At 35.3% G+C, this 13,791-nt stretch overlaps 1 protein-coding gene across 3 annotated transcripts in view; it reads left to right on the top strand.

The window, feature by feature from the left end:
- The window catches only part of LOC125679016 (rho GTPase-activating protein 7-like), an 82,328-nt gene that overhangs the window by 27,829 nt on the left and 40,708 nt on the right, over positions 1-13,791 (top strand). The window contains exon 1 of one of the 3 annotated variants that reach the window (XM_056153883.1): positions 490-1,143. The exons of 1 other annotated variant lie outside the window; for it this stretch is intronic. In XM_056153883.1, coding sequence (XP_056009858.1) covers positions 1,084-1,143 — 60 coding nt within the window. In that variant the 5' untranslated portion in view covers positions 490-1,083. Of the gene's footprint in view, positions 1-489; positions 3,405-13,791 lie in introns of those variants that run through there. One more of the 3 variants, XM_048917886.2, reaches the window with a different exon arrangement.

The following is a 13,791-nucleotide window of genomic DNA, read 5'->3' as shown; positions in this document are numbered from 1 at the left end:
GGTCCAGGCTTTGTAAGTTATGCAACTAAGGTATGTTTTTAAATGGACATTTTTATTGAGAACTCTTTAAGAATTGCCAGGTAAATCGTTGATTCTTTTATTTTGATATGAAGGTGTACGACGTAGTTTGTATTCTTCTGTACTATATGAAAAATAGGTTTTGATTGTCTTGTATTCCTTGTGGTGGACTGTGACAAATCTTACTGGCTGGTATTGAAGGAAGCGATCTACAGAATTGACAGGCTCTGTATTCAAAGATGTGCTGGTGTGTATCTGTGTCCTAGTATTATTTCATCCTATAAAATTTGGCAAACTTTTTCTGTAAGATTTAAGCACTGTGTCAGAGGTAATCCATCAAGTAGCTGATTTTATTGTAGACGCTGTATATTTCCACTTGAATGAAATATGAATGTGGTCAAAGCTTGAATGGTTTTCCTTTGTTGACACTTACCGAAAATACTGGGAAAGACATAATGGAATGAGTCTTTTTGGTACATTCTCCTTATGAGTTCAAATCTGACAGTTGAATTGTATAAAATTAAATAACAGTCAATGCAGATGGAGATTTAACTTTCTAATCTAGAGTTCATAAGGTGAATTAAGGTTAAACCAAGGGGCTAAAAAAAAAAATTCTTCTTCGACTGTGATATTTTGTGATTTTCTTTTCTTTTTGGGATCTTGTACCTGTGCATACAAAGGGCATGTTACTTTGTCAAGGAAATTTAGATTACCAGTTGAAAGTTTTACCTGTATTGAGAAAGATTAAATTAGGTCAGAGCTATTAATTGAAGTTCTCTAACCGTAGGCATACTAATCAAGTCACTGGTTTTTGACTTTAGACCGAAAGTATATAGTGTATCTAACCACAGTTGAAGTGTTAGTTCAACCAAAGGAGGGAGCAGGATTCAAACGGTGTTAAAACTACATGTTTTAAAAACTTTGGACTAATGTGTACTGCCAAAATGGATGTTTTCATCGGTTTAAAAATGATGTTGTGAAAATGGATCAAGGCGTAGCTTGTATGCATGAAATATGTTGACATAAAACTTGAATAGCTCTTACTATAGTGGGCACCATGGATTAATGAGCATCATCGGACCAATTTTGTGGACATTCCCGAGGAAAGGAAGATTATGCGAATGTGTAAGACCTCCCTACTGTCTAAATATTATGTGAATGGTAATACTGAGCAAACTTCCAGGGTCTAGATGAAGTAGAAGCATTTTAAGGGTCATTGAAGCAAGTTAAATTGTGCTAAATGTTTTCTTTTGAGATCATTATAGATGGTTGGTTAGGTCAAGGTAGGAATTTAAGAGACTGTCATGGTTTACCTGCTCATACCTAGGTGCTACTGTCTGACAATCTGCTTTTATGTGGAGTGAATCTGTGGAAAGCTGGAACTTTAATCATGGTGAGAAACCTAAAATGTGTCACTTTTTCGTGGAGATGGTGTTTTTGTTCAGCACAAAATTAATGACTTGCCATCTTACTCCAACGTGTGTAGATTTAAAGAAGTTAATCTGTGTCTTTGTGTGACAATGAAAAAGTGACACTGCTGAGGTTTCTGATTGACTTTGTAAAGCTGTGCTGGGCCATTTTAAGCAGAGAGAAGGAAATATTTGTAATGTGGTTTTAAAGTGATATTGCTGATGCAACACATGTGTATAGGACTGACTTTTACCTGTGCAGGTAACATTAGAGGACAGGTAAAGCGACACCAGCATCAGGTGGAATGGGATGTTAAGATTGAAAGGAGGACCTGTACTCTTCTATGACAAACTTGTGAGATCAAATTAACATATTAAATGGCGTGTGTGCGTTAGATTCATTTTGACAATAGAAGTATCATTTTTCATACTTTATGTGCAAAGAAAAGAATTCACAGGGATGATCTGCATGCACATGAAGATACCTGTGTGAAAAATATATTTGAAGACAATAATGAAATGTGGCATATTTTCTACTTGACTTGAAGTTTGGACTATCTGAAAGTTTGTCCATTATCATGAAATTGGACTGCTATAAATTATTCATGAGCCCAGTTCTTAAATTGTGAAGTTGAGGGAAGTGCACACTCCTTGCTAGTACTTGACAATTCTGAATTGTAGCTGTGTCTACACGAGGTAGATAGGAGGTGACCCTTGAGTTACATGCATGCTGAGGAGAGGACTATATTGTAAAGTTATTTGACAGGTATTATAACCGATTGATAATGTGTTGTATCATAGAACTTTATCTGGACACTGAGTCAGTTATCATTGCAATGACATCTTGGAGCTAACGAAACAACAGAGGACATCTTTTGGTTTTCCATACCATCGAGTTTGTGTAGTTACTCACAGAATGTTTCAAGTTCTCAATGACGTGTTTGAAGGAAGTCCATGCAGAATCCAATGACAAGATAGTCAATGTCTGCCTAATACATCTGCATCATTTGAAAGTGTATTGGAGAAACAACTGTAACTGATCTATATTGATCCTCATTACCAGCTGTGAATTTACCAGCAAGGACCCCTGACGTGGAGACTAGGATTTCAGCCACAGTCCTATCAATAGATAAAGTATTGATGAGAGGTATTTTATAGTGAAACAGGACCGGATTGTGTAATAAAACCCATTACTGGAATCAATTTGTTCAATGATTGATGAAGTAAAAATCTATATATGCTGAATGCGATTGTCTGAAAAGGCAGGAAAAAGTGTTTCCATTTACAAGGGCCACTGTCCGTGGGATGAAGCTGAGCACGGAGTATCTGGAATTCATCTTGTTCTTTCATGGAGGGGATTGCTAATGGTCCCATTTCCTCATTCTGTTGGAATACACTGAAATAGCCTTCATTGCTGTGGTTATTGACTCCCAAATTCTTCAGATTATTTCATGACCAGAACATTGTTTTCTTTAATGGACTCTGCATACTGATTTCTTGTCATGAATTAGCATATAAACTTACATAAGCCAAATGGTGTAAATTTATGGGTCATTTGCATATAATGCATAATCTCTGTGTAACAGTGGGTCTGTTTGCTGTGCAGTCATGGATTTATCTGTAGTGGGATTTATCTAGATTTCTCTGACATTGAATACAATGACAAGGACAAGATACTTCATATTAATGGAAATGTGTTTACAGATGAATTAAAATATCTCTGGACCATTAATTACACTCTACATACAGTGAAGGATGTTATTGTGATGGTGCACAAGCTGTCACATTAAGGATGTGATTCAGTGGACAATTTGAAGTGGAAAGCATCTTGTATTGTTATCATCGGGTCAGTCTTATATTGGATATCTATACAGGAACAACATGGATTGGTCAAATCCTAAGGTGCGATTCCGAGACACCTCTCGATTAGTGTTTCAGGAGTTACAGGAGAGACATTTAGTGGGAAGGAATTCCATGGTAGGTTTCTGTAGAAAGAGGTTACTTGACAGTGGGTAGGATGAGATACTACTAACAATGATAGGGCAATGAAGAAATATTTCTTCATTAGGTCATCAAGTTAATTGAGCTAGTTTTGATATAGTGTGCCTCTCTTTTACTAGGTTATACTACCTATATTGATTCAAGCAGAGTGAATCACCTACGATTCAAACATTCCATTCTAATTTTGGAGAGAAAAAAATTTTTGTTAAAGGTTCAACAAGTTTTGAAATGTACAAACCTTACCAAATTGTCCTAGTTCACATATTGAGTGACATTTAGAGTGCTAAGAAAATAAATCCTAGAGAAAATAAAGGCTAATATTATAAGGAGTCCAATAGGGGAAGTTTGTTTTACCAGTGTTGTGCATTTGTCATGTTGCAAAAAATTAGCATTTAAGCCTCTTAATAGATTTAGTTGACAATGAAAAAGCATGTGACAGATTTATGGCATCTTGGCTACTCCTTGTATTTAATATTCATTGAGATTTCATGTTTGCACTTGAGCATTTGGGTTAATGTTTTATTTTTGCAGTTTACTTTGGAACCAGATTAGGTGTACAAGGTTGATCTTTGACTGCAATATTTTTTTCAATGATTATAGATTGGAGGTAATTTTATGTCACCAGTGAATAACCCTTGTTTACGTTGACAAATTGTGTATCCTTATACCAGTGGCATAATCAATTACATAGATACCTGCAGTAATGATTTCCTATCAGGACATCACCCAGCAAACATGACAATTGAGTCTGTTGAACAAATAATTCCTGACATCTACACCATGAGATGAACAAGTCATTAACTGTAAGAATCTTCGCAGAAAGTCAGACACCTGCTTGTCAGTTAACACACCAACTGCTTTGCTTCAAAGAGTGCCAGCTAGGTATATATAACACTGAAAAGAGCACCTGCTAAATCTGAGATGATCTACTTCTCCTTGGACACTGCATTCAGATATCTTAGCACATGGCTCCTGAGTTTTTGGATTGGGTTATTTTTTGTGGGTATATAAACTGTCAGAGGAAGGAAGCTGCAGGTGTTTTAACAGATATAGATCTTCTAAGATTATAAAAAGGTGTTGATGGAATTATTCAAGAGACCCTTCACATAATGAGAATATTGTATAGATAATGGTCGTATAAAACAAGAAGAAATAATGTTTGAAAATTAGCCATTGTTTCTTCATTGTGGCTCACTGCTTGCAAGGTTGTGTACTCTAAGGGACACAAAGAACTCTGGAATCTAGTATGTGTAAAGTTCTGGATCTAAGAAGTGTCATCTGTCAACTCTTTACCAGCTGGGGACAAAAGGTTTAAAGTCAGTGGTGGAGAACTGTAACTCCAACTTAATTTGACAAATTTTACATCAATTATTTTCTATCATAGCCTCTGGTCAACTCTCCACACAGATTTCACCCAAGACAAATTGACTGTGCTTCATCATGCTAATGTACTCACTAGGGGTCTGCCTCTAGTTCTATTGTTTGCAGTGTCTTTCCTCATCATAGCCCTGTAATAGGGTGTGCTGTGATGATGTACAGCAAGCTGGAGGAAAGGTTTAAGCATTAAATGGTCTGTGGTCAGAGCCATATAGTCAAGGTGCTGCCTTTTAATGCTCAAAAGGGTGGGAATTTTACTACCATAATTACACACCTCAGTTCATGTGGTCAAGATCTTCTGATATTAAACTTGTCATCAGACTGAAACTAAATTTTCATTGATTTACAGATTGTTATCATTTAATTTTTCACTTCCCAGTCTGATTTAGTGCCAAGCCACTATCTAAACACTAGCTGGGAATGATTAATTTTGGCTACCCACAAAAAAAAAAATATATTAAGAACCAGTCCAAATTTATGCATTAGCTTTAAACCCTACAATGACTTTCAAGGAAAATCCAACTATGAGATGCCTTCAGCCCTTTACATTCATGTACATACAGCCATTATTTTCTGAATGAATGACCAAGTTTAACTTACCCAATACAACCGAACGTGTATGAATGGTTCATATATTGATCTTGTATGTGTCACAATTTTTAGTTCCCCACATTAAAGACACAGGAGTCCCATATTAATCATTCCATCCATTTATGTCTATGTCAACACTTTTTAGATCAGGGGTATATTGTGTTTGGTCCATCCATCAGCCTCTCTTACTGTTGGTATACAGCTTTAAACTTGGGTCATAACTTATACACTACATACAGGATGTCTCATATGTGGTGAACTTAAAGGTCAAGGTCAGTGCAACAAGGTCAAGATAAAGGCCAGGAGTCAAATTTCCTAAAGTAAGAGTTGGCTATGATCAGGGCCATAGTGTTCCACAATCACATGTATTGTTTGTAGTGCAATTACTCCTATGCTTTTGTAAAATTTAATACACTAGCCCTGTATATTTGATACACTGGTCCCTTATTTTTTAATGTCGCTAGGTCAAAGTTAAGGTCACAGAAGCATTTGCTATTGACATGAACCTTTGCAGGGAACTGGATTTATTTGTCAGTTTTGTTAATATAAGCAATTAAAAGTTTCATAGTGATGAATGGAATGGCTCTGTAAATTTACCAAGTGATTTTTTTGATTAGACGTATAAAAAGAAGCTTATGATATGAAGCGTTGGTTCAAGAACACTTGATTAAGTTCTTTATTGTTGATGAATATAATGATAGTGCTGAGAGTGGGAGATAAAGTACTCTATATTCTGAAATTTAAAAAAAATGTTTTGACCTCTTGGGGACAACTATAAACATTTATCATACAGATTTAATCCTTTGATGATAAATCTACACAACTCATCCTTTAATGCAGGGGGTCTCTCCGCATTCTGTTAAAGCTCTTCATTCCACCACAAGTGGTTATGGTAAAACCCCTCAAGGAGTACAACATTGTGCCAGCTTACAAATATTTAGGTAGGGGGTCGTGTGAGAACTTAGTAATAGGTTTACTTACTTATTTATACACACTTGACAGTAAACACTGAGACTTGCAGAGTATACCAGTGAACCAGTGTGAACATTTTGTGTCCAAGGATATGGAGGAAAGGATATCAAAAAGTCTCAATATATATATATATATATAAAACTTTGAATCATCTAAGACATAAGGCCATACATGGGGAAAGAGAACAGCTATGGAGGGTATTAAGTTCACTGATATATAGTAAACATAACATGCAACTACTAGTCCAGTTCTTTAATATTGGCATAGAAGTTGTTTGTATATTGAGGGGTCTTCGGTGCCTCTGCTATTTTCATTTTTGTCAGTGTCTATAGGAGAATTTGGCCTTGGGGCCTCTGAAAATAACCTTCCCAACAAGTTTATATAACTGCAGAATTTCACAAGGGATTTAAAAAACAGCAAAGAATCAACTGTTACTTGATATTAATCATTTATCTTTTGACAATATTTATTAAAAACCAGCTGGGACTATGTATTCACACGGGATATTAATATTTGTCTGCTATGAGTAAATAGACATGTATTTACTGCCCTCTTGGCTTCCATGGAGGATGAATTACTTATCAGCAGAATGAATTGATGGACTCTTAGTCTTTATCACACTAAACAGGAATTATGTGAATTAGTATGATCATATGTGACATATAGGCCTACAAGTTATCTACACTATTCCAGGTATGTGAAACAACACTTCTCAAACGTATTTCATATTCTGTATTACTATGTCATACTTATTTGTCTTTTTTGATATTTGACAAATATTGGAATTGATACTGTTGTGCAATACAACTGCTTTATTGGTCTAATCTTATTCCAGTCACCCAAGTGCTTTGATTTGATGAAACAACCAGGTTCTTCTCAAAAAGTTATCAGTTTTTATACGCCCGTCAAAGATGGGATATATTATGGTATGGCGCCGTCTGTCTATCTGTCCTGGCCTTGTGGGCAGGATACAGACCGAACTGTAAGCTCCAGAATTTTACAACTTGGTACATTTGATCACCATGACAAGAGGGAGATGTCTCTTGTTTTTCAAGATAAGAGGTCAAAGGTCAAGGTTCTAGTATCCCTTGGTAGGAAAACCTAGTAGGAAACCCTTGTGGGCAGAATACAAACCGCAATATAAGCTCCAGAATATTGCAGCTTGGTACATTTATTCACTATGATGAGAGGAAGATGCCTATTGTTTTTCAACGTCAAAAAGTCAAGGTCATAGTATTACTTAGTTGGAAAACCTTTTAGGCAGGATACAAACCAAACCGTAAGCTCCAGGATATTTCAAGTTGGTACATATGATCACCATAATGAGAGGAAGATGCCTGTTATTTTCAAAGGTCAAGGTCACAATATCGCTTAGTAGGAAAACCTTGTAGGCGGTATACAAACCAAACTGTTGGGGCTAGGACCATCAAATTTTGTAGACATGCACTTTTTGCCAAGTGGTCGATGCCTATTGTTTTTTAAGGTCAAGGTTGTAGTAGCAGGATGCAGACCAATTTGTTGAGGGCAAGGACCATCAAACTTGGTACACATACATCTTATGCCAAGTGAAAATATTACATAGAGTGTACATGGTTTGTCTTGTTTTTAAGATGGAAAGAAAGTATGTATAATTAAAAAAAAAACAAAAAAACACCCTATATAAGCTTTTCACGGGTGTATTATGTACCGTTGGTGGTACTCTTGTTGGATTTTGGTCTGTTAGTCTGATTTTCTGTAAAAACTTTAACCTTGGCCATAATTTTTTTATGTATTATGATAGACCTTTCATATTTCACATGTGTATTCCTTATGACAAGACTGCCATAATGTTTGAACCTGTGACCTTGAGTTTGACCTACGTTTGAAAATCTTTAACCTAAGCCATAACTTTTGAATGGTTGGTGATAGGACTTTCATATTTCACATGTGTATTCCTTGTGACAAGACTTTTCTGTGGGTACTAGAATGACTGCTGCCATACAGGGGCATTGAGTCTAGTTTCAAATAAAAATCGATTTCTTGTATGTTTAAAATTTAGTGTAGTTGTTTGTTGAGAACAATTTGGCTCAATCATGAAATGGTATTTCATTTAGAGTGATATCTTTATATTATTACATAGATGGTGCTGATTAGTGATGAATGGCCCAAAGGCACCAAACTATGATTCCTGCTAGAATAAGCACACAAAGAATAAAATCACTACATTTTTTTAAAGAAAGTACCAAAGACTATGTTGTGGTTAAATGTACATCTTGAAACTTGCTACATGACACATGGTACATATTGTACATGGGGCACAGAATGTAAATGATGTTTATATGCAACTTCATGAGACAACATCCTGATGACTTTAACAACTTGGTGATAAATACTTTATACCTATTACATATTGTGATAAACTTGACTATTGGGATTTAGGAATAGTAACCAATATTGTTGATATTTAAGTCTCTTGCTATACTCTTATTGTTCTTATTATTCTCAGATTCTTGTTCTTCTTTCTAAAAAATGTCTGCAGCAGTTATCCATAGCCCATTGATATATATGAAGGTATTAGATATTCAAAGATATGATTGGCCAATGTATCTAGTTGTAGAGAAATGATTTTGTTCATAGATTGAAGGGGTTTAGGGTACATTTTTGGGAGAATCAAATGGGAGTGGGGTCTACCATAGAATTCTTAGGGGGGGGGGGGTTAATTTCAAAATTCAATGGATATAACTTGTCAAATATGATAAAGTCTTTGGAAATGAGAACAGAATGACAGGGCCTACAATTTAGTATCATATTAAAAAATTATGGGACTCCAGTGATAGAGATTTACCTCCCTGACCAATAACATAAAAACTGGTGTAACTTTAAAACTGGGACTAATAGCGACTTGAGATCTTTAGAAATAATAAGAGAATGATAGGACCTTCAGAAATGATGAAAGGGTGATGGAATCTACAAATTAGTATCAAGGTCAAGTGACCCCCAGTGACCTTGACCTTGACCCTGGAATGTAAAATTGGTATAAATTCAGATTCAGGTCTGATAGAAATGTGATCCTCAGAAAGGATGACAGGATCTACAAATTAGTATCAAGGCTGAGTGATCTGTCTGAACTTGAACATATAACTGGTATAACTTCAGAACCAGACTTGATAGAGACATGGGATCTTCAGAAATGACAAGAGGATACAAACTAGTATGAAGATCAGATAATATCTGTGTCTTTGACCTTGATCATAAAAACTTATATCACCATAGAACTGGGACCGATAGACACATTAGATATTCAGAAATGATAAAAGGATGTTGTGACCTGCAAACTATTATCTACAGTGACCTTGACCTCTGACCATGAACATAAAAGCTCGTGTTACTTTAGAACCAGGGCCGATTGAGACATGGAATCTTCAGAAATTATATAAAGGATGTTGTGAACTACAAACTAGAGTCAAGTGACTCTAGTGACCTTGACCTCTTACGTTGATCATAAAAACTTATAACTTCAGAACCAAGTATGATAGAGAGGTGGGATCTTCAGAAATGATGAGACCGACAAACTAGTTTCAAGGTTCAGTGACTTTGACCTTGATCATAAACACTTGTATAACTTTAAGACCAAACCGATAGACATGGGATTTAGAGAGTGTTGGAACTTACGAACTAGGATTATATGGTCAAAGGGATTTTTGGGAAAAAAATTTAAAATTAAGGTTTTTGTGATCTACATTTTCAAATAAAATTAGAATTGGCATGGATTTTGTGCAAGGGAATTATTAGTGTGGGAAAATTAGCAGTACTCAGAAAAACTCTACTTTTATACATCCAGTACATACTTCGTTTTGGAAACTTTATAATCGACAGATTGTAATCATATCTTCTTATAGTAGTAATTAAATTAACATGATTTAAGTTTAAGGATGCTTAATAAAATTTGAATCCCCCTCCCCTCCAATTTAATGATAAGAGAACAATTGAGATTAGTTTGTGATTGAGTAGTCATTACCTTGAGAATACGGAAAGTTCATGCCAAAAAGATTTTACATGAGTAAATACTTCCAGAATATGCAATGGATTCAAATTCTATTAAGCATCCTTTCACTCTAATCATGTTAATATAATTATTGCTATAACAAGATATGATTCCCCCAATCAGGAAATTATGACCAAATGACTATAAAGACCAAGTTTTGACATGAATGTTGTAAGATACTCAGAGGTAAGATATTACCGACACTGGATTGGTAGAGGCAAACTTTATCACTTCTTCAATAAAGTGTTTTAATTCCAAATTAGATTTGTTACCTGCAACAAAAACTGAACTAAATGATAGTTGAAATAATCTTGGTTTAAGTACAGATCCCTCAAAATGCCTCAAGTACATTTCTATTATGTAGTGATTGTCACTGCAAGAATTACAATAGTATGAAAATCCCCAGTGAATGAATTAAAAGTAATCTCCTCCTGCAGATATGATAGGATGAATAAACATTTGCCTCCATATTATATCATAATCTTACTTAAAGGAGGAAATTAAATTTAAGCGTATTGTATTGAGGGATTGGAAATGACTTTATATTTGTGGTCCAGTCTGTTGAATTGCCATTGTCTGTGAAAACTGCCCAGTCATGTGATGGACCACCTGTTTAGAGTTGGAAACCCCTGTGGATTGTTTTCTTTTGATTTATGTGGTCTAATGATTTAATTTAAGAATGGTATTGACTGTGTCCATCTGTCTGGTCAGAAGTTGAAGTCTTAATGCCCGAAGCCACCCATGCATTCTCACTATAGTCTTGGATATAATAATAATAATACCATATTTATATAGCACCCTTTTCATACACTATGTATGCTCAAAGGTGCTTTACAGAGTTACAGAATGTTATACGCATAACACATAGAAAATAAATCAAACATTAAAAAATGTGGATATGGTTCTAGTTTTTAACCCCCCAGAGTCCATCCAGTAGTAATCGCAGAGTAGACATCCTCTTTCCTCGGCCACAGTGCACATTTTCTTCTCATAATTCACCTGTATTTTTAAACTTTAAAGTTGAAGATTTCTTTGGTGTGTAATAGCAGCTAGTTGAACATGTAGCTGGTAGTAACATTTGGTGCGTTTGTTGTTTGTAAGATGACAAAATAAGATCTGTATTGATGGTGACCTTGGATAAAATACTTGTATGATACTTGTTTTAGGTGGAATGACTTGTACATTATGACAAGTCCTTGAAGTGCAATGACTGTCAATCAGATACGTGATAATGCACACTTATGCATTAAGGCTTTAGTTCAGAAATGACAATGATATAATAGTGTTTAACCTCCAGACTTTGATCTTCACAGTACGTATTATTTGTTTACCTACTGTAGATCTACCTGTCAGTAGTCTGCAATTTTTCGTTCGTAAATTTATAAACAGATTTATGGGCGTATGCTGCCGTGAAAAGATCAAAGGATCAAGGACTGCACAATATATTGTGTATTCAGTTTATGTAAACTTAATTTAGAACAGTGTTTATTAGTATTCATGATGGTGCTCCTGTTACTTTTTCTGTTATCATGAGGTTGAATAATTCAGAAAATAAAAAACCAAAACAAGAGCAGTCAAGGGAGTATATCAAACTTTTATTTCAGTTTTTTGGGAGATAGACCCTTGAGAACAGGTGTGTAAAGGTAGCACAGGTATCGATAAGGGTTCTGTACACAACCTGATGGAATGTTATAACCTCCAAAATCTGTTGCCATGTATAACTGAAGACATGGTCTTTGATCTCTTGTCGAGTGCACCTTTTTCATGTGGCTTTTTGTTGACTTTTCATACTGAAAGAACAATTTAGGACGGTGATTGTTTTACTATTTACTGAAAGTCAATAAGAGGGCTAATTGCTGAATCATTAGAGTCAGGAAGTGTCATCCAAGGGTAGCAACAACATTTCTTCAGGATAGCTCGAATCCATGGTGTGCATTGCATTACCTGGTTAAGTTTAGAGGGACCTCTTGTTATTCAGTTTGTAAAGTTCTGTGTGAGAGTTTGCATTAACTGAGGCTCTGAACAAAGGTATGTATACTGCCCCCTGGTCATTCAGACAAGTTCAAGGTCACAGGTAGAAGAACATTATTATCTGAATTATATTTAAGGTGCTCATATTTATGAGTTAATGATTTGTCATGATTCTGGAAAAGGTGATGTAGTCAAGGTCACTTAGAGAAGAAATATTACAGAAAAATTTTCAAACCATGCCTTTAGAACAGAGAGCAAGTGCAACCATGACCCGAGTTTGAGTCATGGTCCAAAACCAATCTTATAATATGTCACAGTCAGTAGGGAAAAAAACCCCAAAAATGTTGAAACATCAGATACTCATATTGTAGCAAGATTAATTTTGATATTTAGCGTGCAGTCGTGACCATCAATGAATTCTATTTATGAAAAGTTAAGGTCACAGGAATGTACAATGTATTACTGTGGTTGTAGAATGTACCATTCCAATAACCAGTTTGGATATAAAAAGTCATGCAGAAGAGTTCATTATACGAGTAATCACATTGGGAGAGGTCTAGTACATAGGCATTCATTTAGGGTCCAATAGTGATCATTGTTCGTTCGTCTGTCCATTTGCCAGCACTTTTTATGGCACTCGATAACTCAAAGTTTCCTGGGGAAGATTTTCATAAGAATGATATTTGGATTAGACAGAGGAAAATCCCTTTTGATTTTCAGATTTATCGGCTTTATATCTTTACAGAGATATGGGATGCAGAATTTTTTTTTTATATTAGTAAGATAATAGCACTTTCTATTGCACGCAATAAAGTGAGGATAAAGGTAATGTTCGCATTCCTTTAGTAATTACTCTGTCTGTCCATCTGTCGGCACTTTCTCCAGCACATGACAACTTGTGTTTCCTTAGGAATATTTTCATAATTTTTATACGTAATACTTCGATTAGGCAGAAGAAGACCACTTTTGATTTTTAGATTTATCGCAGCAGAAGAAGACCACTTTTGATTTTTAGATTTATCGCAGCAATTCACGGTTCCCTGTCGGACTTGTCAGTTTTCTAGCTTCGTTTTTACTTTGTTCTTTGGTTCCCAGCCTGTTTATGATATCTGATTATACAAATATATCTAAAATGATTTAATATGTCCATTCAAAGCATCTACCTAGAGGCATTTACTTTATTTATGTTCAAGTCCTATTTTTCTTGAAGGTGCATCTCCGTCATGAGAAATAGATATTTATATATACATTGCACTTTGATGAAAAGGTGTAAACTGGGAGCAGATACTGAAGATAATGACATTGCGTTTCAGTTGATTATCAGTTATCTCTGTCACCTTGTTATTTATGGTTGGATAAACATTGTGATTACTGAAATACAAACTCAAGATTAGCTTGGATAAAGAGATATGATGTGGTGAAATGTTA

The sequence above is a fragment of the Ostrea edulis genome, chromosome 2, assembly GCF_947568905.1.
Source record: "Ostrea edulis chromosome 2, xbOstEdul1.1, whole genome shotgun sequence".
Lineage (NCBI taxonomy): Eukaryota > Metazoa > Mollusca > Bivalvia > Ostreida > Ostreidae > Ostrea > Ostrea edulis.
Note: the sequence above shows the minus strand (reverse complement) of the source record. Positions and strands in the feature narration are given on the sequence as shown.